We start from the raw sequence: 24,247 nt of genomic DNA, 5'->3' as shown, positions 1-24,247 counted from the left end.
CTTAATTTCAGTGAATAAAGGAGTACAAAGCATTAAGCTTCTATACAGTCTTCAGTTTATTAGTGATTTTACCTGTATAATAGGTAAAATATTCTTCTGTTGATAAATATTTGGGTAGTTTCTAGTTTGTGGCCATTACAAGTAGTGCTGCTACTTGTTTACCTATATAATAGGTAATATATATATATATATGTTTTATTTTTAAGTCTGTATGTATTACAATTTTAATATAAACAAGTAGAAGCAAGCCTAACTACAAAGATCAGAATTTACCAATCAGCTATATTAATCTAAATTAATTCAACACTCGACTTTACTGAGGTTCAGAATATGGCAGAGATTATTAGTTGCTACCAGTACTTGACCTCAGCTTCTTATATAACACAAAGCACATGGCCACCAAGCTAGATTGTTTCCCAGTCCTCAAGTAACTTATGGTAATGTGGTATGAGCACAAGTGAAATGTACATACATACAGGTGTTGCCTTTCTATCTATTTATCTATCTATCTATTTATTTATTTATTTATGGCAGCTGGCCAGAGGTCTTGCCTTTAAAAGAAAGGGGTGTGCTCCCTCCATAATATTTCCCCTTCCATGTAGAGGGTTAGAAATCTTGATTCGCATTTGATTTTTAGAATAGGGTTTTTAGGTAATGCATGTATGAGGCAACAGTCTGCAGCCAGGAGGCAAAGGCCCACAGGTAACATGGCAACAGCCCATCTAATCAGCTCTAATCACTGCTTAGGTATGGGATTGTATACTTTAATGATTTTAGCGCTAACAGGTGGTTGTCATACCCAGTTAAGAGGTTTTAATTGCTGAAGGGAAAAATGTGAAAAAATGTTTGCTAAGGGCAAGCTGTCTGTTGGTGGAAACTTCAGAGACAATTATAGTTTAATCATGAGAATGTAACTTTTGCTTAAATAATTTGAGGAGACGTTATATTTTAGGTAATGATCGCAGTTTGAGCACTTTAGCTTTTCACAAATTGTACTTTGGAATGTCACGTTGTTAGTTTTACTGATGTTACTAGTTTCCATTGTTTAAGCTATACTTAGCCTTAGATAACTTTTGGCACACTGCTTTGCATCTTTTTGAAATGGTTGAACCAACTGATTTTTCTTGTGAAACTTCCTTGTCTTTACAATAAAAAACAAGCTAATTTTGAATCAGGGCCGTAACCAGTTTTCTCCTTCTAATAGAGGAGTTGCTGAGGTGCAGCCCCTTTGGGCTTCTCATTGCATTCATGTTGCTTTGAGTAATCCTTTTTTGTGTCTCTGTTACACAGAGAGAAGTATAACCAGTGGTGCTGTAACATTTCCCCACTGTCTAAACTGTATTAGCTATCTTCAGTAGCTAATAGTTACATCCTTAAATATAACTGAATTGATCTTGCTGCCAATTCTAATACCTTTACTGGTATACTTTTTAAAAAGTAAAATTTTTATTGAAATACAGCATATATAGAATGTACAAGTCATAAATATACAAGTTTATATTTACCTCTACTATTTGTTTTCTATTTGTCCTACTTGTTTTATGTTCCTTTTTTCTACTTTGTTGTCTTCTTTTTGGATTATTAAACATTTTTATATTCCATTTTTTCCTTTTAACTTGTTATATATTCTTTAATTTTTTTCTTTAGTGGGTACCCTGAAAATTACAGTATGCAAACTTGATTTATTAGTACCTAAAATAAATTAGTCCTTTTACCACTTCCTACACAATGCTAGGATCATGTAATATTTTAACTTCATTGACCTCTCTTCCTTTGCAATTATTGTTTTATTACTGTTTTGCATGGTCAGTGTTTCTTTAGATTTAAACATATATTTACCCTTCTTGTTACTCTTCATTCCTTCTTGCATTTCTGACTGGGATAATTTTGTTTGCCTGAAAAAATCCCTTGGGTGATTCTTTAAGTGCAGGTCTACTGGAAATTTCCTCAGTTCTCATATTCTATAAATGTCTTTATACTACCTTCACATTTGAAGGATATTTTTGTAAATATAGAATTCTAGAATGGCACCTTATCTTTCATTGAGACGTAGTTTTGTTGTTTTGGCTTCCATCATTTCTATTGAGAAGTCAGCTGTCAGTCTAATTGTTGTTGCTCTTTGGATGGTAATGAGATTTCCCCCCATCTGATGGCTTTTGAGACTTTCTTTGTCTTTGGGTTTTTTGCAGTTTTACAGTGGTATGCCTAGTTGTGTTTGGGGTTTTTTTTTAATCCTGCTATGAATTCAATATACTTTTTGAATCTGTGGCTTATTTTCATTGGTCACTTTTGAAAAGTTCTTGGCCATTATCATCTCAAATGATGTTTCTGCTCCATTCTCTCTCTCCTCTCTTTTTGGGACTCAAATTACATATATGTTAGACTTTTCACCATGTCCTATATATCCCATTTGCTCTTTTCTACATTTTTAATACTTTTGACTCTCCATACTATGATCTTGTTCTTTCTAGTCTACTATCTACTCTTCAGTTGTAGCTTAACTGAGGGTAAGGGTAACTTTAGTTGTTGATACTGTTAAGCCCATCTATTGAGTTTATAATGTCAGTGATTTTTCAGTTATAGAATTTCTATTTATATATATATATAATATTTTTTTTTCTGGGTCTCTGGTGAAATTCTCAATCTTAATATCTATATTCTTGAACTTATCACAGTTATTTTAAAGTCCACTTTTGATAACTCTAATTTCTGGTTCACCTATCAGTCTGTTCTTCACCCCCACCTCCCCCCATGCCCCAACTCCTATGTTCCCTTGGGCCTGTTTCTTGTTATGCCCAATAGTTTTGTATCAGGAAAAATTATACAGCCTCTAAGTGATGTTATCCTCCTCTAGAAGGGATTCTGATAGGCAACTAGAATAGTAAAGATCACCTTAATTGAATCAGAGATTGAGTTGACCTAAGGAGGTGTTATAGTCTTTGTGAGTCCCAATGCCTTTGGATCCCAATTGAAAGTCTGGATATTAACTAGATCCCCTCCTCTTTGGTGAGTTAAAACTCAAATTTTTGTCTCAACACCACGAGACTGCCAAAAATTCTTCTCTGCTTTTAGCTGTTTAAGTTTTTGGCAACTCTCCTAAGGGGAAAAGTAACACACAGAATACTAGGTTCACCTTAGTGAACTCTCTGATGTAACTCTCTGATGCCTGCAAATACTATTCTTAGAGAATTTTATTTAGATTTTCTACTTGTTCTTAGTGGGAGTGTTAGTCTCCTACTCCATTATAACCAGAAGCAGAATTCCCTTGCTCATACTGTGCACAAGTTATCAACAATTGTTCATCCATTTATCCATAATCTAGCCAGTAAATATTTGCTGAGCAACACTTGTGTGTCAGATATAATGCTTAGTGCTAAAGGGTAAGGACAAAAGGATAAGTCTTATATCTAAAGCAATCAGTCTGATGGGAGAGGCAGACAGATATGTATTACATATTACAAAGGTATGATAGGTAAAATTCTATGAGACTATAGAAGGAAAAGTATATTTGAGGATGCTTCATAAAGTTTGTGGGAAAATAGAATTAAGAGATAATATAAATCTTTCTAGGAATTTTTTGAAGTACTCTCGTAACTTTGTGGAGTAAGGGAATATTTCAAAAAGTAGGCAGTATTGGAGCTACCTCTCACAGGATAAATAAGAGTATGCCATGCATAAAAGAAAGAAGAAAATGAAAAAAAATCCAGGCAGAGGGAATACCATAGAAAGTACAGTGACAGGCACCTAATAAGGACTCAATAAATATTCACTGAATGAGTGAACTAGGACACAGAGGCAGGTTTCTTCCTCCCTCCTCTCTGCCATCAGAGAATGTTATGTATTAGGACATGATAAAGAAAAGAGTCATTTCCTGAATAAAACTCAAATTGAATGTTGTAAGGACAGATGTTCTGAATTGCAAGCTTTGATTACACTTTTTCTTTTTTCCTCTTCTATTTTCTTCTGGTTCCTTTTGTTGCTCTTTTTTTTTTTTTCACCTTATGAAATTTTAAAAAATTAGAAGGTAAACAGACTTTATTACTACAGTCAATGATACCTGAAACACCTTTATAAATCATTGGAAGTTCCTGAAACATGGGTTGAGAAATCCTCTCATATTATTTCTAGTCAAGGCTACAAATAGTGTTTTCTATTGACAATAAATAACTCCAAGAATATACAAAAATGAATAATTTTTGAAATACTATTTATATGAAATAAAGCATATCTAATCAATACACAAGGATATAATCAACACTAAGTCACATAAAATTTTCAAATTACTTCTTTATACACTTGTAGTTGTTATAAATTAAAATGATGGCATCTCTAAACTATTGAATAAAATATATTCTTATTTCAGTGGCAGCTCATGTGTCAATCGTCCACAAAGTGTCCAACCTTTACCTTCATGTAACCTCTGACTCCTCTGAACTTCTAAGGAGTTTTTACTACACTGTGTATGACTTTTTCTGCTTACAAGGACTAGGGACATGCTCGGGTCACCTAAGATGATAGAGATTTATTGTAGGTAATAAGAAAGCTGAGGATACTATCTAGAACAACCAAATACAGTTCTTATACCAGGTCCTATCTTGGGCTATTGCCTAGCCTATTCAGCTTTTGATATAGGAAATTATTCTTATTTCTATTAGTGGTGGCTAGGGTGTTGAACATAATATTGCACAAACCATAAGGACCTATGCATAATAATGATAGGCAGCCATTCTTCTTGAGAAAGGGTCTATGTTGCCTTTTGATGGTCTGTACACATTCATATGGCACTCATCAAATACTGCTCTAAATTGTAGTTATCTGATACACATGCTGTTTTCCCAAATGGCTTGTTAACTACCTGACAGCAGAGACCATGTCTTAAATCCAATTGTACTCTCAATAATAACTATACAACACGGGATAGCATGCATAGAAGTGGGGCAGTACAGGACTCTGGTAAAGCACATTAGGCTGTGGAGAAAAGTCTGGCTCTGACTACATGATCTTGAGTATGTTATTTCACCTCACTGTGCCCCAGTTTTCTTATTTATAAAATGAGGATGAAAATAGTATCTAAATGAGGGTATATTAGTCTGTTTCTGTTGCTTATAACAGAATACCTGAAACTGGGTAATGAATAAGGAGGTTTATTTCTTACAGTTTGGAGGCCGGGAAGTCCATGGTTCAGGGGGTACATCTGGTGAGGGCCTTCTTCTTGGTGGTGACTTCCTACAGTCTTGTGGTGACCACGGTGTCACATGGCGAGAATGGGCTGAGCAAGGGTGCTAACCTCACTTGCTGTCTTTATTTTTTATTTATTTATTTATTTATTTATTTTCCTTTTTTGTCTTTTTTCGTGTCCGGCAACGGATCGCAACCCTCAGTGTCGCGCCCGTACTGGACCGGGACCAGCAACGGGATCGCGACCCTCGCTCAGCCAGTGAGCGGGAACCGGTCTGTATGTGGGATCCGAACCCTCGGCAGGAGCGCCACTGCGCTCTCAAGCGGCGCACTGTAGCAGTGCGCCACCGGGCCGGCCCATGTCTTTATAAAGCCGTCAAAACTACGTTCATAATAACTCATTTCATAAATGGATTAATCCATTCACTAGGGCACAGACCTTATGATCCAATCACCTCTCAAAGGCCCCACCTTTCAAATACCATAATTGGATTTCCCACCCTCTTAACACTGTTACACTGGAGATCAAGTTTTCAATACATGGGGGATACGTGGCCCATAGCAGAAGGGGTTGTTGTAAGAATATTATTCTAGCTACTTGGGATTCCACAGTGAACAAAAGGGAAAAAAATTCCTGTCCTCCTGGAGCTTATATTCTAGTTGAGGCAGATATGTAAAAGCAAAAAAATTAAGTAAAATAATAGATGGTGTATTAGTGATCTATTGTTATGTAAAAAATTGGCACCTTAAAAGAAGAAACATTACCTCACACAGTTTCTCTGGGTCAGGAATTCAGAAGCAGTTGCTTAGCTGGGTGATTCTGGCTTGGGGTCTGCTATAGATTGGATGCCAGCCCAGCCTCATTGAGCCTTAATCCCCGCTGTAACTATTGAGGGTCAGAAATCCTATTACAGTATTTGAAAGGTGGGGCTTTGGAGAGGTGATCAGATTGTAGGACAATGCCGTAGTGAAAGGATTAATAATGGTGGCCAGGGGCATGATTCTGAGGGCTTTAAAAAGGAGAGTGCGTGATGAACTATCCCTTTCTCTGCTCCACCATTTTGCAAAGTGATACCCTGCTGTCACTGTTGCCACCACCAAGACCCTCACCAGATGTGTTTCCTGGACTTTGGACTGCCAGCCTCTGAAACTGTAGGCAATAAATTTCATTTTCTTTATAAATTACTCAGTTCCAGGTATTTTGTTACAAGCAGCAGAAACAGACTAATACAGGGTGTCTAAAGAAGTTGCAGTCAAGATGTTGGTCAGGGCTGTAGCCATCTAAAAACTGAACTGGGGTGGAGTATCAGCTTCAAGAAGAATGACTCACTTACTCATATGGATGGTGAGTTGGTGCCGACTGTTGACAGGAGGCCTACATTCCTCACCAGGTGGACTTCTCTTCAGGGGTGATTGAGAGTCCTTACAACACAGTAGGTAGCTTCACCAGAGTGAGTGATTTAAATGAGAGCAAGATGGAAGTGCAATGCTTTATATAATCCAGTCTTGATTGTCACACTCTGTTATTTCCATAATATCCTATTGGTTATTGTATTAGGGTCCTCCAGAGAAACAGCATCAATAGGATATATGTATATGGGGGGTGGGGGTTGATTTATTATAGAAATTGGCTCACAACTTTGTAGAGGCTGAGAAGTCATGGTTATAGAGGCTAAGTCCCATGACCTGTCCTCTGCAAGCTGGAGAATCAGGAAAGCCAGTGGTATAATTCAGTCCGAACATGAAAGCCTGAGAACCAGCAATGGGGAAGCACTGGTATAAGTCCCAGAGACCAAAGGCCTGAGAACCAGGAGCTCTGATGGCAGGAGAAGATGGATGTCTCAGCTGAAGCAGGAGACAGAATTCAGCCTTTTTGTTTTATCTGGGCCTTTAATGGATTGGACGATGGTTGCCCACACTGATGAGGGGTAATCTTCTTTCTTCAGCCCTACTGATTCAAATGCTAATTTCTTCTAGAGACACCATTACAGACACATCCAGAAATAATGTTTTATCAGCTGTCTGGGCATCCTATAGCCCAGTCAAGTTGACATATAAAATTAACCATCACAGTTATATAGGTCAGCCCTATTCCATCACAGTTATATAGGTCAGCCCAGTGCAAGTGGACTACACAAGTGTGAATGCAAGGTGAGAATCTTTGGGGGCCACCTTAGAGGCTGGCACCCACAGATATTGATAAGTAGTAAGGGGGAAAAAGAAAAGCAGGATCCTCAATGTGGGTTAGGGTTTCAATTTTAGAAAGATGTCCAGGAAAGATCTTATTATAAAGGTGACATATAAAGATCTGAAGGAGCTGAAGGAAAAAAAATCCATGTCGATATCTAGACCAGGCAGAGGTAATAGCAAACACAGGGCCTCTGAGATGGAAGTCAGTACGATGATGATGATAATTGATAACTAGCTGCTCAAAGATCATGGCTGAATGATTAAATAATAATATGTGACAAGACCAAAAAAAGGCTTTATGCAGAAAAATAGGAAACAGACTGTTGACTCACTTCCCCCAAACTTGCAACTGCCTTCTCCTTAGGCTCATTTCAGCATTAGCAGTAACTCCAGTTAATTCAACACTGAACCCCACTTCCTATGCTATAGGTCAGAGTATGTGCCCCAGAAACAAGCTTTAAGCACTACTCCAGAGATATATTTTTACTTTGAGAAGACAAGTGTTCAAATAGAGGTTGGGGAACTGAGGAAAGTTGTTGAGGTTTATGTATCTCATGAGCAGAAAGCTGAATAAACTAAATCATCTTCAATGCCAAGTATCTCTGCTATAATCCGGTTATAATTAAAAACCTGCCTACAAAGCTCTCTGGCAAAATGCCTTTCTATTACTCTTATTTCTCCACAGCAGTCCTGAAAGAAAGGTTGTTACTAATAATGCACCTAAATGACTCTTTTAGAGATTTTATAATTCTCTTTATTTAATATGTACAGAAATGTAGGAGCCGCATGAAAATTTCAGAAGCTGTATTTGACATAACTTCAAAAGTTTCCATGTAGATCCTCTGCCTGAAATCACTGTGTGCTAAAACAATAAAATATCATAGCCACAGAAATATTTTACATAACCAGTCAAATCTAATAGAACTTTCTGTTCCCTTGTAAGTTCTTCTCTCTTTTTTTTTTTAAAACACCAGGCACAGCATAAGAGGAAGTGATTGTTGGGACATACTTTTGTAAAATGTTAACAAAGGAAATGCGAAGATTTTTATTTTTATTTTTCCTTGTAAATAATATGACCTTTGCTCTTCTCCCAGTAAGATATGAGTTGCAGTTGCTTACCTTCCACAAGGGCAACTACGGCAGTCAGAGGAAGAAGGGTTGTTTCTTATATTTATTATGTATGGAGGACAGAGAGGCCGTTCCAAGTCCCTGATTAATCCAAAGGTCCTGCAGCTGTACTCTGGGCTGCAAGATCTCCCTGAGTCTGAAGGAAATTGAGCTAACCTGACACTCCACCCCCTCTTCACATCACCCTTCCCAATCTAGTTTCTAAGATGTCCACCTCCATCTTCTCCCCTCGTTTCCTTCCTAAAAGAGCTGTCATGGTATTTATTCATAGAAGGGGTGTGTCAGTGTAAATTTTTCTCATTGGGCATTGCTGGTCCATGTTCTTATAAATTCAAGATCTGCCCTGTAAATTTAAAATAACCCACAAAAGGAATTAAGTGCTCGATACGTACAATAAAAAATTGTGGAAGATAATCCAGTTGCAAAACTAGTTTTCAGCACATAAGCAAATTATTAAAAGCTTCTCAACAATGAAAGGAGTCCTGAAATACTTAATTGTAATTTCACTTTTTCATTGGAAGAAAAATAAATATTAATGTTTCAAAATTTATAAAAATACTCTAATATTTAAACTGTGGTAATTTCCCCTGAAACATAACTGTGACAAGGGTCAGAAAAAGTAGCATCAATAGATTAAGAGGATTTAATGCTTTGAATTCAATTATGAGATGAGTTCATGGCAGATGTAGTATAATTTGAAAGAGATTGCAATCCAGTTATCCCTCTGCTTCTTAAATCACTCATCTAATTTTTTTCATCCTGTTATTATAAATTATAATAAGGTACAGATACAAAACAAAAATCCATAAGACAGTAAAAATTCCTGCTTTTATGGAGCTTCCTTCTAGTAAAAGGAGCGACAAAAAAGAAGAGATGAATATCAAGACGTATTCAGAAGTGCTTTGAAGAAGTTAAAGCATGGAGATGTGACAGAGAATGTGGGGTGTTCAGGGAAGGCTGCAGGAGGTGACATGAACATAGATCTGAATAGTGGGGGTGAGGGCAGCCATGCAAGTCTGGGGGGACCAAGGACAGGTGGTCTGCAGGGAAGGACCAGCAGGTGTTGGAGCATCCACAAGGTCAGTGTGGATAAACAGTAAATGGCAGGAAGGATGGTAAGAGATGCTACCAGGGAGGAAGGCAGGGGTACCTTATCTAAGCCTTGAAGGCCATGGCAGTTCAAAATTAGAAATGTAGATTTTGATCCACATGATGACTACAGAATGAGGACTTACTCTCAACATGCTTATATTCAGTCATTCCATGTCACCCATATGCAATCACTGACACAATAAACATAACCAAATCGCTGACCCAAGAAAAATATACTGAGTATCTCCTATGTGCCAAAGGCACCATTACAGAAGAATTTTTTAAAAGGGATGTCATGGAACCTTACTCAGAAATTTAAAGAATGTTTTGTCCATTGTGATTTTCAAGATAATAACTAAGAATAATTTAAGGTCACTTTCATTAGAAATGTCCAAAATAACAGAACAATAACAATGATTCTCATCTCAGCATTAAATTTATACTTTATGCAATGCCATAAGAGCTTTTCTACTACGATCTTGCCATTCAGCTAATTCTGTGATAACCTTGACAAGTTCTTTCTTGACTTAATTCTAAGCCATACGTGACTCGGATTTTGTCTGGATAGATTTGTGAGGTGTTGTGAGGAAAAACATATGTAGTAGTTTTTCAGCCTTATAACATCATCACGTATGTGAGCATCCAACACACATAAGGTGGTAATATGATGTTTTCTAGCTGTAATAATTACCTTTCATTTTGTACGTAGAGAACAAAGGGTAGGAAATCAAGATTAGCATGCCTGTAATAGCTACAAAACCTAGAGTTCTCACTTAATGCTCACAACAGCTCTATGAGGTAAATATTATCTCCATTTTACTGAAGTGCAGATAAGTTGGGTAACTAGGAGGGCCAAAGCTCTTGCTCTTTTTAAATTAGTCCTTAAGGCCTTCTGACAGAGAAGCTGATTAATTAGCAGCATTAATTTATTCAACATGCACCTCTTCTAAAGCTCTTGCAAAGCCTGTTTATCCACACTGTACTTAAAAAAGGAAAAGGACAGTATTTTCTAAAGAAATGTTTGTCCTGTATTCCTGGTTAAAACATCTTCTCTGAAGAAGAGATATACCAAAATCTAGAAACTGGTTTTCTTAAAAAATCTGACAAGAAAGATATCTTGATTAGCCTAAAGTACAAATGTATGGCAATGCAGAGAGGTTAAATGGGCGTTCAGATGTTACTGGCTCACATGATAGTGTGCAAAAGGAAGGCTCAGAAACAGTCCAACATTCACTGAATCTCTAGTCCAGCCTTGTCTTACACAAAATTAACGTGCTCAGTCTGAACAGTGTGAAAATCAGCACATCTTGTTTCTGTTTCTCCAACAGGCAGCAGATGGCATAAATGGTCTTAAATGTTGGTCCACAAAAGCTTTCAGGAAAGGAGCTTTGAGTTTGTATGCAAGTTCTGAGCTGTTTACTATTCTGCTGCCTCCAACACTGAGGTCCTCTAAACCATTCCTGCCTATCAGCAGGCTTCGAACAGGAATTTATCATAAAAGACAGTTAAATTCAGGAGAAAAAAAATCTCTTGCATAATCATTTCATTCAAGCCCATACAAGTATTCACTTAGCTCTTATTTATTTTGCTCTTTAATTTCTGGAATTGTTCAATCAATAGTGTTTTTGGATGGAAGTCTTCCCCAGCGTTTTCTCATCAACATTTTTGACATACCAGTACGGAAAACTTGGGTTTTTTTTGTTTTGTTTTGTTTGTTTGTTTGTTTTTCAACACATTCAATAGAATTTTCCTCAGGAGTCATTTTGGAAATGACTAATCGTGTAATTTTTCAGATATCGCTTGCACAACAGCAGACTAGACAAAGATTCTTTAAATCCCACAATTTAAGTGGAATCCAAACTTCGCCTGTTCTTCCATCCAGGGGTTATTTGGCTGAACTGTTTTCCTGTTTCAACAACTTGACCATCAACCAATTGGACAAACAAAGCCGCTTGCAAAAAAGAGAGTCTGCTTCCTCCTCTTCCCCATTCCCTCCCGCCGCCCCCAGCACCGTCCACCCTGGCTGCGCACCAGCTGGGGAAATAGCTGCCAACTTCCCAGCATCTCATTTCAGCCCCAAATGGCCCTGAAACTACGCCCGTCGTGGGACGTGGGACACTAAGTCTCTTTGCTCTCAGGTCAATCAGCCCCGTTTGGGGTCCCTTTCCGCGGAGTAGGGTCTGCGCTGAGGATGCAGACACCGTGGAAGAGAGAGGGCCCCCTCGTGTCCTTGGCCACTTCCTTCCCAAAGGGCTTCCTCTCAGAACCCACTGGTCCGAGAGAGGCGGGTGCAGGTTGGACCACACCCCAAGGTCCAGGGGGGTGCGTGGGGTGGGCACGCAGGGAAGGACGAGAAGCCGGCCGGGGTGCAGCCCCTCCGAGCCGCCCTCGAGCCGGTGGGGGTGGAGAGTCTGAGCTGGGCAAGAGGTCGCTCGCGGTCCAGTCGAGGAGGGGGCGCGGCGAGGGGCAGCTTACCCGCGACAGTGGCAGCGGCAAGGCCCAGCAGCGGCAGCAGGAGCGTGAGCCCCGCGGCCTGGGTCATGACGGCGGGTGCGGGCGCCGAGACCGGACGGGCGGGCGGCAGCAGACCGGCGGCCTGGAGCGGGGCGGGGGCGGCGCTTCTCCCAGCGCGGAGCTCCAGCCCGTCCCCTCCCACCGCGGAGGCCCCGGCTGGGCGGGCCCTGGAGGGCGAAGGTCCCTGCTAGCGATGACCCTGGCTGCGCAGCTCGCGAGGAAAGGCTGGCGCGCTGCCTTCTGAAACTTCTCTCTCATTTAAAAAAAAAATTTTTCATTTGAACTGAAATAATTTCAGACTTTCGAAAATGTTGCAAAAAGAGTACAAAGAATTTCTGTAACCCTTCAGCCAGCTTCCCTAAATATTAACATCTTATAACCTCCAGTACAATGACCAAAACCCTGGTATAATACTATTAATCTACAGCACTTATCACGTTTCTGCAACTGTGCCTCTAATGCTCTTTTCCGGTTCTAGGATACAATCCAGGATCATACATTGCATTCAGATGTCTTATCTCCTTTGTTTCCTTTAATCTAGCACAATCCGCTAGCATTCTTCGTCTTTCAGGATCAAAACACGGCATAAGAGTACTGGCCAGTCGTTTTGTAGAATGTCCCTCAGTTTCGGTTTGTCCAATGTTACCCCCTGATTAGATTCAGATAATACTTTTTTGGCCAGAGCACCACAGAAATGATGTGCCCTGCTCAGGAGGGACACGATGTCAATGTTTCATCACTGGTGATGTTAATTTTGATCACTTGGTTAAGATGGTTGTTTGCCAGCTTTCTCCTTTGGGTTCAATGGCCAGAAACCTCCTTTCCAAAGGCTTCTCCCAGTGGGCTATCTTAGACAACTTTTCTCTGTCATCAGCTCCTGGATCTAGAGTCTTTAAACTATGTTTCCTGTAATAACTTATGTATAAACTATACAACTATAACTTGACCTGTGAGGGCCTCTGGAGCCACACAACATAAGCCAGGGCCAAGCAAAGATGCTTGGTTAAGCCTCGTATCATTGGCAAAAGAGTCCTATAAAATCAAGAGTAAACAATAAGAAAACAAACAACCCAATAAAAAAATGGGCAGACAATCTGAACAGATACCTCATCAAAAAAGGTATACATATAGCAAATAAGCACATGAAAAGATGTCCAACATTGTACGTCATTAGAGAACTGCAAATTAAACACAGTGCAATATGGCTACACACCTATGAGAATGGATAATATCCAAAACACTGACAACACCAAATGCTGTTCTGAAGGGCAGGCAGCAGGAACTCTCAGTCATTGCTGGTAGAATGCAAAATGGTACAGCCACTTTGGAATACAGTTTGGCAGCCTCTTACAAAACTAAATATACTCCCACCATACGATCCAGCATTTGCACTCCTTGGTATTTACCCAAATGAGTTGAAAATTTACACGCACACAAAAACCTGCTCATGAATGTTTATAGCATCTTTATTCATAATTGCCAAAACCTGGGAGCAACCAAGATATTCTTCAACAGGTGAATGAACAAACTGTGGTATGTCCATACGATGAAATATTACTCAGGTCTAAAAAGAAATAAACTATCAAGCCACGAAAAGACATGGAGGAATTTTAAATATGCATTGCTAAGTGAAAGAAGCCAATCTGAAAAGGCTACATAATATATTATTCCAGCTATATGACATTTTAGAAAAGGCAAAAACCATAGAGACAGTAAAAAGATAAGTGGTTGACAGAGAGGCAGAGAAGAGAGGAGGGAAGAGTAGTAAAAGGACAGAGCTTTTTCAGAGCAGTGAGATTATTCTGTGTTATCTGTAATGGTGGATGCGTATAATTATACATTTGTCAAAACCCATAGAATGTACACAACAAAGATGAACCTTAATGTAAACTATGGGCTTTAGTTAATAATAATGTATTAATATTGGCTCATCAATTGTAACAAATGTACCATGCAAATGCAAGATGTTAATAATAGGGGAAACTGGGAGATTGTGTGTTAGCGGGTATATGGGAACTCTCTGTACTTTCTCCTTAATTTTTCCATAAATGTAAAACTCCTCAAAACCTAAAGTCTATGAAAAAAATAAATCAAGTCTAACCCTTTCCAAACCTCTGATAGTCCAGTCTGAAATGGATTGATCACACCAAGGAAATTTGACCAAAGGGGTCCATAATGAGAGTCAGAGAGTACTACAGGTGGGATGGGGCCACCTTCATTTACTAATAAGGAAACTGAGAGCCAAAAAAGACTTACCTGTGGGCACACAGTGAATGTCAAAAAATTAACCAGAGCCCAGGTCTTCTGCTGGACTCTCCCACCCATTCCAGCTTCAGTCCCTTTGCCAAAATATCAAGGCCCTTTGCTCAACTTATTTCCATTCTTCTCCTCAAGTTGTCAATATGGGTTTATATACTAAAACAAAACCCAAAACAAATCCTTCCAAAGGATCTTGATTCTGGATTCTTTTGCTCTGCTAACTACACATCATACAATTTAAAAAGTTCTCTTCTCCACCCCCACCTCAGGCACCAAAGTATACAAGGGGTCTTCAAAAAGTGGATGGAAGGATTTGTATTATCTTTTAATTCAATTTTCTACAAACTTTTAGAAGTACCCTCATATTTTATCAATGTGGATTCCTTTGTGTTAAACTAATTTTCAAATGCTGGTTGTTAGTTTTACAGTAGAATTGGCATCCTAATCAATCAATCTAATTTAGGCAAATAACCCACTTCAGCAGTGTTATTTTTCTAAGTTACTTGAACTAAGGAAAGGTGTTTTTCCCATTGTGAACTCTGGTGCACACTGCCTCATTTTTTATTCTAATATGATGAAACAGACTACTATGTGCCTCTGTGTGGGATAATGTGATATTTCACCAAAATCTCTCACTCCTGTGTCTTACTCTCCTATCACATCTTATACCTTCAAAGTTTCCTTCTCCCTCCAACCTACCTCCTCTTTGACCTCATTCCAGATTCCAGTCCTTTGTTTCTCTCTCCTCCATCCAGCCTGGATATCGCACCTTCCATTCCCCTTGTTCCACGACTGCATCCACCTGGCCAGCTCTGAACCTGGGTCTCTTCTTTATTCTTCAGTCTCCTTTCCTCAACTTTACTAAAGTGACTGAGGACAGGTAGAGGAAATCAGTCAATTCTCCTGCTGGTTGTCACTACAAATATATGGCTTTTATTTACTTATGTATGTTTATTGGTTATGAATACACATGGGATACAAAGCTGATTGTCACCACTCATACCCAAGATGTGATGGCCAGATCCATACTGGCAGCATGCCCATTACCACAAATTGTGATTATACCCCGTGTCCCCCACCCAATTATCCTCAACCTTCCTCCCCATCCCCCTTTCCCCACTCCACTTTGTGTCCCTAGGTGTGCTCTCTCCCTCTGCAAGTCCAATGCACCACTGTGGTCTTTCTTTCCTTCCCTCTTTCTCTCTTAGCTTCCACTTAGGAGTGAGCACATGTGGTATTTATCCCTCTGTGCTTTGCTTATTTCACTCAACATAAGTTGCTCCAGGCTCATCCACGCTGTTGTGAATGGGAGAATTTCATTCTTTTTTATGGCAGAGTAGTATTCCATGGTGTATATATACCACAGTTCCCTTATCTAATCACCCATCAATGGACATTTAGGTTGGTTCCATGTCTTGGCTATTATAAACAGAGGTGAGATGAACATGGGACTACAGGTGCCCCTTCAACATGATGATTTCCATTCCTTTGGATATATATCCAGAAGTGGGATTGCTGTATTGTATGGAAGATCTATCTGTAGTTGTTTGAGAAACCTCCATATTGTTTTCCATAGTGGTTATATTAATTTACAGTCCCACCAACAGTGCAGGAGCATTTCCTTCTCTCCACACCCTCGCCAGCATGTTACTCTCCATTTTTTTGATAATAGCCAGTCTAACTGGGGTGAGGTGATATCTCAATGTGGTTTTAATTTACATTTCCCTGATGCTTAGTGATGTTGAGCATTTTTTCGTGTACCTGTTGGCCATTTGTATGTCTTCCTTTGAAAAATGTCTTTTCTGGGGCCGGCCCAGTGGCGCACTGCTACAGTGCGCCGCTTGGGAGCACGGCGGCGCTCCCGCCGAGGGTTCGGATCCCACATACAGACCAGCCGCTCACTGGCTGAGTGAGGTGCGGGTGCAACACCGAGGGTTGCGATCCCGTTGCCGGTCCCGGTCCGGTATGGGCGCTGGGCGCGACACTGAGGGTTGCGATCCGTTGCCGGTCATGAAAAAAGACAAAAAGGAAAAAAAAAAAAAAAAAGAAAAATGTCTTTTCAGCTCCTTTGCCCATTTTTAAATTGGGTTATTTGGTTTTTTACTGTGGAATTGCTTGAGTTCCTTGTATATTATGGATATTAATCCCTTGTCAGATGCACAGTTAGCAAAAACTTTCCTTTGCTGTGCAGAAGCTTTTTAGTTTGATATAGTCCCATTTGTTTATTTTTTCTTTTGTTGCTTGTGCTTTTGGGCACCTGTCCATAAAGTCTGTGCCCAAATCTAGTTCCTGAAGGATTTCACCTACTTTTCCACAGTTTCAGGTGTTATACTTAAGTCTTTAATCCATTTTAAGTTGATTTTAGTGTATGATGAGAGGTGCATATCTAGTTTCATTCTTCTGCATATGGATATCCAATTTTCCCAGTACCACTTATTGAAGAGGCAGTCTTTTCTCCAATGTATGTTTTTGTCACCTTTGTCAAATATCAGATAGCTGTAAGCCTGCAGGGTGATTTCTGGATTCCCTATTCTGCTCCAGCAGTCCAAGTGTCTATTTTATGCCAGTACCATGCTGTTTTGTTTACTATAGCTTTATAGTATGATTAGAAGTCAAGTAGTGTTATGCCTCTGGCTTTATTTTTTCTTTTGCTCAGGATTGCTTTGGTTTTCAGGGTCTTTTGTTGTTCCATATGAATGTTGAGATTGTTTTTTCCATTGGTATTTTGATGGGGATTGCATTTTGCCTGTAGATGGCTTTGGATAGTACAGACCTTTTCACAATGTTAATTCTTCCAATCCAAGAGCATGGAATGTCTTTCCATCTTTTTGTGCCCTCTTTAATTTCTTTCAGTAGTGGTTTGTAGTTGTCATTGTAGAGATCTTTCACCTCCTTGGTTAAATTGATTCCTAAGTATTTTTTTTTTTTTTTCGTGACTGCTGCAAATGGGCTTACTTTCTTGATTTCTCTTTCTGTTAGCTCATTATTGGAGAATATAAATGCAACTGATTTGGATTCATTTATTTTGTATCCTACAACATTACTGAAATTATTAACCAGCTCTAGGAGTTTTTTGACAGAGTCTTTAGGTTTTTCTATATATAGTATCATGTCATTTGCAAATAGGGACAGTTTGACTTCATCTTTTCCAATCTGGATGCCCTTTATTTCTTCCTCTTGCCCGATTGCTCTGGCTAGTACCTCAAGTACTATGTTAAATAGAAGTGGTGAGAGTGGGTATCCTTGACTTGTTCCATTTAAGGGAAGCACGTTCAGTTTTTCCCCATTCAGAATGATACTGTCAGGGCTGGCCCATGGCTCACTCGGGAGAGTGCGGTGCTGATAACACCAAGGCCCCAGGTTCGGATCCCATATGGGGATGGCCGGTTAGCTCGCTGGCTGGGCGTGGTGCTGACAACACCAAGTCAAGGGTTAAGATCCCCTTACCGGTCATCTTTTAGAAGGAAAAAAAAAAAGAATGATACTGTCAGGGCTGGCCCATGGCTCACTCGGGAGAGTGCGGTGCTGATAACACCAAGGCCCCAGGTTCGGATCCCATATGGGGATGGCCGGTTAGCTCGCTGGCTGGGCGTGGTGCTGACAACACCAAGTCAAGGGTTAAGATCCCCTTACCGGTCATCTTTTAGAAGGAAAAAAAAAAAGAATGATACTGTCAGTGGGCTTGTCATAGATGGCTTTTATTGTGTTGAGATACTTTCCTACAAATATATGGCTTTTAATTTCATCTGGGCTCTGTATGCCTCTTCTGCAATCTTTTTATTATACCTTGGTCATTGTCCTCTCCCATTCCTCTCATTGGATATTTCACTTTTTTATTACTCTCTTCAAGAACCCATCTGCCACCCCTGTCTTCCTCAGCAGACCTCACCTTCTTCTCAACAAGAAAATGGGGGCCAAGCACCTCTGAATACTTACCCACAGGTCTTTTGCTTGTTGCCGCATCCCATCCAAACCTCGTTTCTCTTTCTGAGGGTTTAGAACTGCCCCCACCTCGTCTCATCTGCTTAAGGTCTTCTTCCATTAATGACTCCCTCTCTCCCCCATGCATCATCAACTTCTCTCTGTCCATTGTTTGTGTTTTTGTTTTCCTCTCAGCTTCTAAACCTGTGACCTTTCTCCCTTCCTCTGGAAAAAAAACCTTTTTCAACCCCCCTCTCCCTCTAGCTATGCCCAAATCCTTCTCTTTTCCACCTTCACCATACCTCTCAAAATCTCATGTTCCCCATTTCCTAATCTCCCTTTCACTTTTCAGCTCACGTCCATCTGAATTCTGATTCCACCACTCAGCTGCATTTCTACTGGCTAAAATCACCAGTGGTTTCCTAATTCCTAGAGTAGAGTCCACTCATATCGGATTTCACCTCTCTGTTGCTTAGCAGTTGGATCACTATTGACTTGATCCTACATTGCATTAAAAGGGTATTTGGCCAGGGTACCAAAACCCCAAGACTCCTCAGGACTGATCACCAACCCACATAAGGTGCCTAGGAAAGGTACCTGGGTTTGGTACCTTGGTCCATTGCTGAGCACTCCTCTAGCCTAAGATAGTTAGGCCTAGATAACTTTAGACCAAAACAGAGGGTGAGTCCCTCTCTTTGTATTTCAGCCCCTGTCGGCCCAGGAGCTTGTAAAGCAGGATGAAGGGAGAAGCTCATGAGGGAGACCAGTGAAGAGGCAAATAATCCAGGGGAAAAAGATGATAAAGACCCGAAATAATACAGCTGGCAATGAAGACAGCTTGCTCTGTGAGAAGTCTGAGGTAAAACTGACAGAACTGTTGGATTAGGGAGATAGGAGAAGACCTGAGGATGATGTCTTGGTTTCTAGCTTGGGAAACAAGTAGTATGGTTTCTTCGTATTAATTGAAAGAGAACATAGGAAGAACTGGTTGGGAGAATGGAAAATAAGTTTCTCAAGTTCTGCTTGTGATTTATTTCACTTAGGAAAAAAAAGAAATTCACGCATACTAAATTTGTTGAGATGTAGATATAAGGACGTTTTAATTTAGAAGACAGAGGGAATTAGAAACAATGCACAGATAATGAGGTCTAGTAAAAGAAAAGTATTTCGAGAATTAGTTAAAATTTGTCTTCTTAAAGAAGATAAAGTAGTTGAAGTAATTAACTATTATTTCTTTGCTTTTTTGAGAGAGTTTTAGGATTAAACAAGCATAAAATAAAGGAATCTGAACTTCTTTCTCCAGAAAATCTCAGCAATGAGGCTGGAATTGGGGTTTACTTAGACTACAACAGACACTTGCAGGGGAGAATTCCCAGATAATAAAAATATCTTGCCCTAGGATCAAGGGTGGGAAAATGCTACATGTGTGTGGATGGGGAGAAGAATTTGGAAATATGGACCTGGAACTATGTATTTGAACTATTAGCTTGGAAATGGTTATTGAATGCCTCAGAGGGGAGGGGGTAGATAGATCTCCGAAGGGGAGCATAAGAAAGAGAAATAAATAAAACAGATGGAATCCCTTCTGATCCTGATATATAAAAGACACACTGAACAAGAGGAATATGAAAAGGAGACTAAAATCAAGCATTCAGAGGTGTAGTAATGATTATATTTATTCTTTAGACTATGCATACAAAATCTCTTAAAGAATGCCTCAATTTACAATAGCTCGATACCTTATTTCTCATCATACTATATGCGTAACATAATAAAGCCCAATCTAGAGAGATTTTTTCAACAAAGATCAACTCCAACATTTTTACTTAAAAGATAAGAGAAAACAACTTTATTATGGCATCACCACTATATACAGCTGTACTTTTCACATCAAGGTGGTTTAGTTCTTTGAGGAAAGTCTTAATGACTAAAACTCTACAGATCATAGGGCAAAAACTAGTGTATCAAATTCAATAAAAATATTTCAGGACAACTGTAGACTATACTAAAACTGTCAGAAAATTATTTACAACTTTATCATAGTATACACACTCTAAACTTAAAATAAATCTATGGATTTTATACAAAAATACTCTAAAGTACAAACATAAGTTAAACACTGAATAAAAGATTTACTATCTCCAGTGGATACTAGGAAGAATATATTCTAGGTGGTAAAATTTAAAGCAATAACCACAAAATGATGTTTCCTTAATCATTAATAATTTTAAATATTTTTACAGTAATCTCAAGGTTTAGAGTTTCATATAAAATTCTCATTTTTACAAATACAAGTTATACAAACAATTTTCTTCACAAACCCCTTCTCTGTTTAGCTCATGTAAAAAGGCAACAAAGTAATATAAAATTCTTAGCCAAAAGTTGACATGCTATGCGAAGTATATAAATTATAAAATTCTCAGTCTTATCCCTAGCTGTTCCCCTTTAAAATGGGAACAGTCATATGTAGTACCTCAGAAAAGACAATACACACTGCTACAGGGTACCTAATCAACCTGAAAATAATGTTCCTACACTTTAGAAAATGTTAAATACTAAATCTTTAAAAGCCATTGTTCTATGAATAATTATGAACAGAAAAAAACATTTAAATAACATTTGTGGGCCGGCCCGGTGGCGCACTGGATAGTGCGCCGCTTGGGAAGTGCGGCTGGCGCTCCCGTCCGAGGGTTCGGATCCCACATACAGACCGGTTCCCGCTCACTGGCTGAGCGAGGCGCGGGAGCAACACCGAGGTTTGCAATCCCGTTGCCGGTCCCCGGTCCGGTACGGGGGCAACACTGAGGGTTGCGATCCGTTGCCGGACACGGAAAAAAGACAAAAGACAAAAAAAAAATAATAATAAAAAAAAAAAATAACATTTGTATGAAGAATCTTTGGAATAGTATTAGAATCATCTCACCAAGAAGCTGTATAAAAAGTAAGCATACTTAAAAGTAAGCATTGCTTAATAATTTTTCCCAAATGCTACAAATGGCTATTTTGAAACAATGTTGATATTTTCAGTTGGATTTTTACCTTGAGATACTAATTCTGCATTTGGCCAGAGGATCTTAAAAATTAAAAGGTAGATGTGTGACCTAGTAATATGCTCATTAAAATTTTCTAAGAAGTTTTGTTAAAAATGCCATTAAAGTACATACTCTAGTTACCAGTCATATTCTTACAGAGAAAATACACATTAAAGTTATTGTGTATACACATTATATATATATATATATATACCCTACAAAAAATTTGGACTTCAGTTCTAGCTTCGAGTGCTCTCCATTCTATAAGTAGACTTATAAACATGACATTTAATGGGCAATTAATTGTGGATATTGGCATAGCAACTAAACAACTGAAAAACTACTTAAGGCTTCTAATTTAGAACACAGTAAATACTGACACTGGGAAAATGTTAAGTGGCTCCTAACACATTAGTGCAAATTAGCAAACTTTTAGAAGGATTTAGTCATGGAAAGAAGGAAGCACAATCTCATCTTCATTCACTCCTTGTTCATACCGAACTGATGAGAAGCCAGCCCAGTGGAAACGGTTCCTTTGGAAGAGGAACCAAATCAGCCCGCTGATGAGTGCTAAGATGCTTAGCACCGCAAATGTGATAGCTATTCCTCTGTAATCAGGGCCTAACAAGGTTTGACATTGGAGGAGAGAATGCAAAAGTGATCATTATTATTTATTTTATATATTAAGCTGTGTCACATAAGTAAGCCCTGTACAAATTAGATACAATAAATACCTGATTGTTTCATAGCATCAACACAGAATTCAAACTCATCATCAAACATTTGAGTGCTTTCTTTTAAGACTTAAGTGTTTTTCTTTTCATTCAAATCCTTTTCATTACTATAGGAATTTTCTTCCAAAGAAATTGAAGTGCTTTCATTATTCTCATTTGCCTTTCCCAGTACCCTTTTGGGAATATCACTCTCCATTATATTATCCTACTTTGATGCAAATTACTAAAATTGTAAATTTTTGTGTTTGACTTACCTAGGGCCAAATAAAGTTAAGATTTGCTTTAAAATAATTGAAGCCTTTAGGATGACCTCATTTAGTCCCTAGCTATTCAACTTCAAATGGCAGGCCCCTTCTTGCATGCTGCCTAGATGGATTCATTCTATCTCAACCATAAACACAATCTCTTTGCTGACCTCCCTTCTCTCTCACATCCAACTGCATACTAGACATCTCCATATGGATATCTCATCTCCATATGGACAACTCAGAGTGGCCAAAACAGAACCTTTGCTTTATACCACCCTAACCCTGCTCCCACCTACCTTCACAAATCTTCCTGTTGCTTTCCATTCTACTCAGAATAGAACCAGAACTCTTAACCCCTGCTTCCAAAGCCCCATAGCCTGGCACCTGCCTACCAACTCCTCCATGAGCCCTCAGCAAGCTCGTTCTGCCTTAGGTTCCTTGTTCCAGCTGGTGTCTCTGCATGCTGTGCCCCTTCCCCTGATCTTTGCTTGGCTGACATTTCAGATTTTAGCTTCAGTGTCCCGTGCTCTTAGACATTTTCCCTGATAACCTAATCTAGAGTAGCTATCCACCTACTCTTGGTCACATAGAGTTTATAACTTTTTGATATTGTCCTCTCTTTCAAAAATTGGCCTGCTTATTTATTAACTGTCTTCCTCCACTAGACTGTAAGATCTGTGAGAACAGATACCGTATCTGTCTTGTTCACAGGTCCATCTCAGCACGTAGAACAGGGTATGACATAAAGTAGACACTCTATCTGCCAAATCAATGCATGTATATATAGATACTGATTACCTAGAATTGGGGTTTTATCTTTAATATTTATATACCACAATGGAAATTTTTATGCTAGATCTTTTAAAATGTTTCTATGAAAAATTTACAGCTCTTTCTCCAGAAATGAAGTTTACATATTTTTATTGTTATTTTATGTATCAATTCATGATGAAACAAAAATTCAAATTATGATTTCCCACAGATACCCTGAGTGCTTTTAATAATTAAATCTAGCTTTGCATTGTTTTAAAATTAATCATAAATTTTATGGGAAGGGGGAGAAAGGAAGCAAACTAACTGCAGAAAGTTAGTTTGCTTCCCTAAATAATCTGACAGCTCCATTTATCTTTAAAAAAAAAAGTTATGTAAAGTGTAGACTGTTTAATAGTTTCATCTGGGAGACCTAGACGTCTTGTGCATTTACTGGCCTGGTAATGTATTTTTCCGGGGAAAAATCTTTATCACTTAATCAAGATTTTTGGACATACTGTAAGGACTGAATACTTGATGAACAAGTACAAATCTATGCACATAACTGGACTGTGCATTTATTTCCTGACCTATTCTGCAAAAAGTTTTATTTTCTGACTGTTCTGCAAAAAAGGACAAGTGACGAACTTACCCAGAGGAACTCTGCAGACAACTCTTCCATAGCCATGTGAGCATTCAACTTTTTTCCAAGTTTCATTTGAAGCTAACAAAATGCTACATTTTCCATCATCACTCTCACTTTTATTTTCCCATTTGACAAATGTCACTTTTGATCCATCTAACCAACTCCAAGACTGATCTGAAGAAAGATATTAAATACAACTATAGTTATTGCTGCTAAATTACTAAGTTAAAAGCATGTGGCTCATATAACTCATTTCCTTAGAACTTTGCTGTTCAGTATGATAGCCACTATTTAAAATGAAATTCATAAAAATGAAAAAAAAATTAATCAGTGTTTTAGTTGCCCTAGTCACATTTCAAGTGCTCAACAGCCACATGTGGCTAGTGACTGCCATATTAGATAGGTCAGAAAAAACATTTTTATCTTTGCAGAAAGTTCTATTGGACAGCACTGATATTGAACGTGGTGTTTTGATTAAAGTGCAGAACGCTTGCACATTTATTGTGTGATGGATGGATTTCCAAGGACCCGTACCTCCTCTCTCCCATTTAAAAA

At 38.9% G+C, this 24,247-nt stretch overlaps 1 protein-coding gene across 4 annotated transcripts in view; it reads right to left on the bottom strand.

The window, feature by feature from the left end:
- The window catches only part of LOC103582238 (CD302 antigen), a 120,765-nt gene that overhangs the window by 17,137 nt on the left and 79,381 nt on the right, over positions 1-24,247 (bottom strand). The window contains exons 34-35 of one of the 4 annotated variants that reach the window (XM_008563904.1): positions 23,699-23,866; positions 21,329-21,935 (exon numbers count right to left, since the gene is read on the bottom strand). The exons of 1 other annotated variant lie outside the window; for it this stretch is intronic. In XM_008563904.1, coding sequence (XP_008562126.1) covers positions 21,757-21,935; positions 23,699-23,866 — 347 coding nt within the window. In that variant the 3' untranslated portion in view covers positions 21,329-21,756. Of the gene's footprint in view, positions 1-12,063; positions 12,169-21,328; positions 21,936-23,698; positions 23,867-24,247 lie in introns of those variants that run through there. 2 more of the 4 variants (XM_008563892.1, XM_008563909.1) reach the window with 2 other exon arrangements.

Source organism: Galeopterus variegatus, unplaced genomic scaffold (genome assembly GCF_000696425.1).
Source record: "Galeopterus variegatus unplaced genomic scaffold, G_variegatus-3.0.2 Scaffold178, whole genome shotgun sequence".
Classification (NCBI taxonomy): Eukaryota; Metazoa; Chordata; class Mammalia; order Dermoptera; family Cynocephalidae; genus Galeopterus; species Galeopterus variegatus.
The sequence above is the reverse complement of the archived record's forward strand: the minus strand, read 5'-3'. Positions and strand labels throughout refer to the sequence as shown.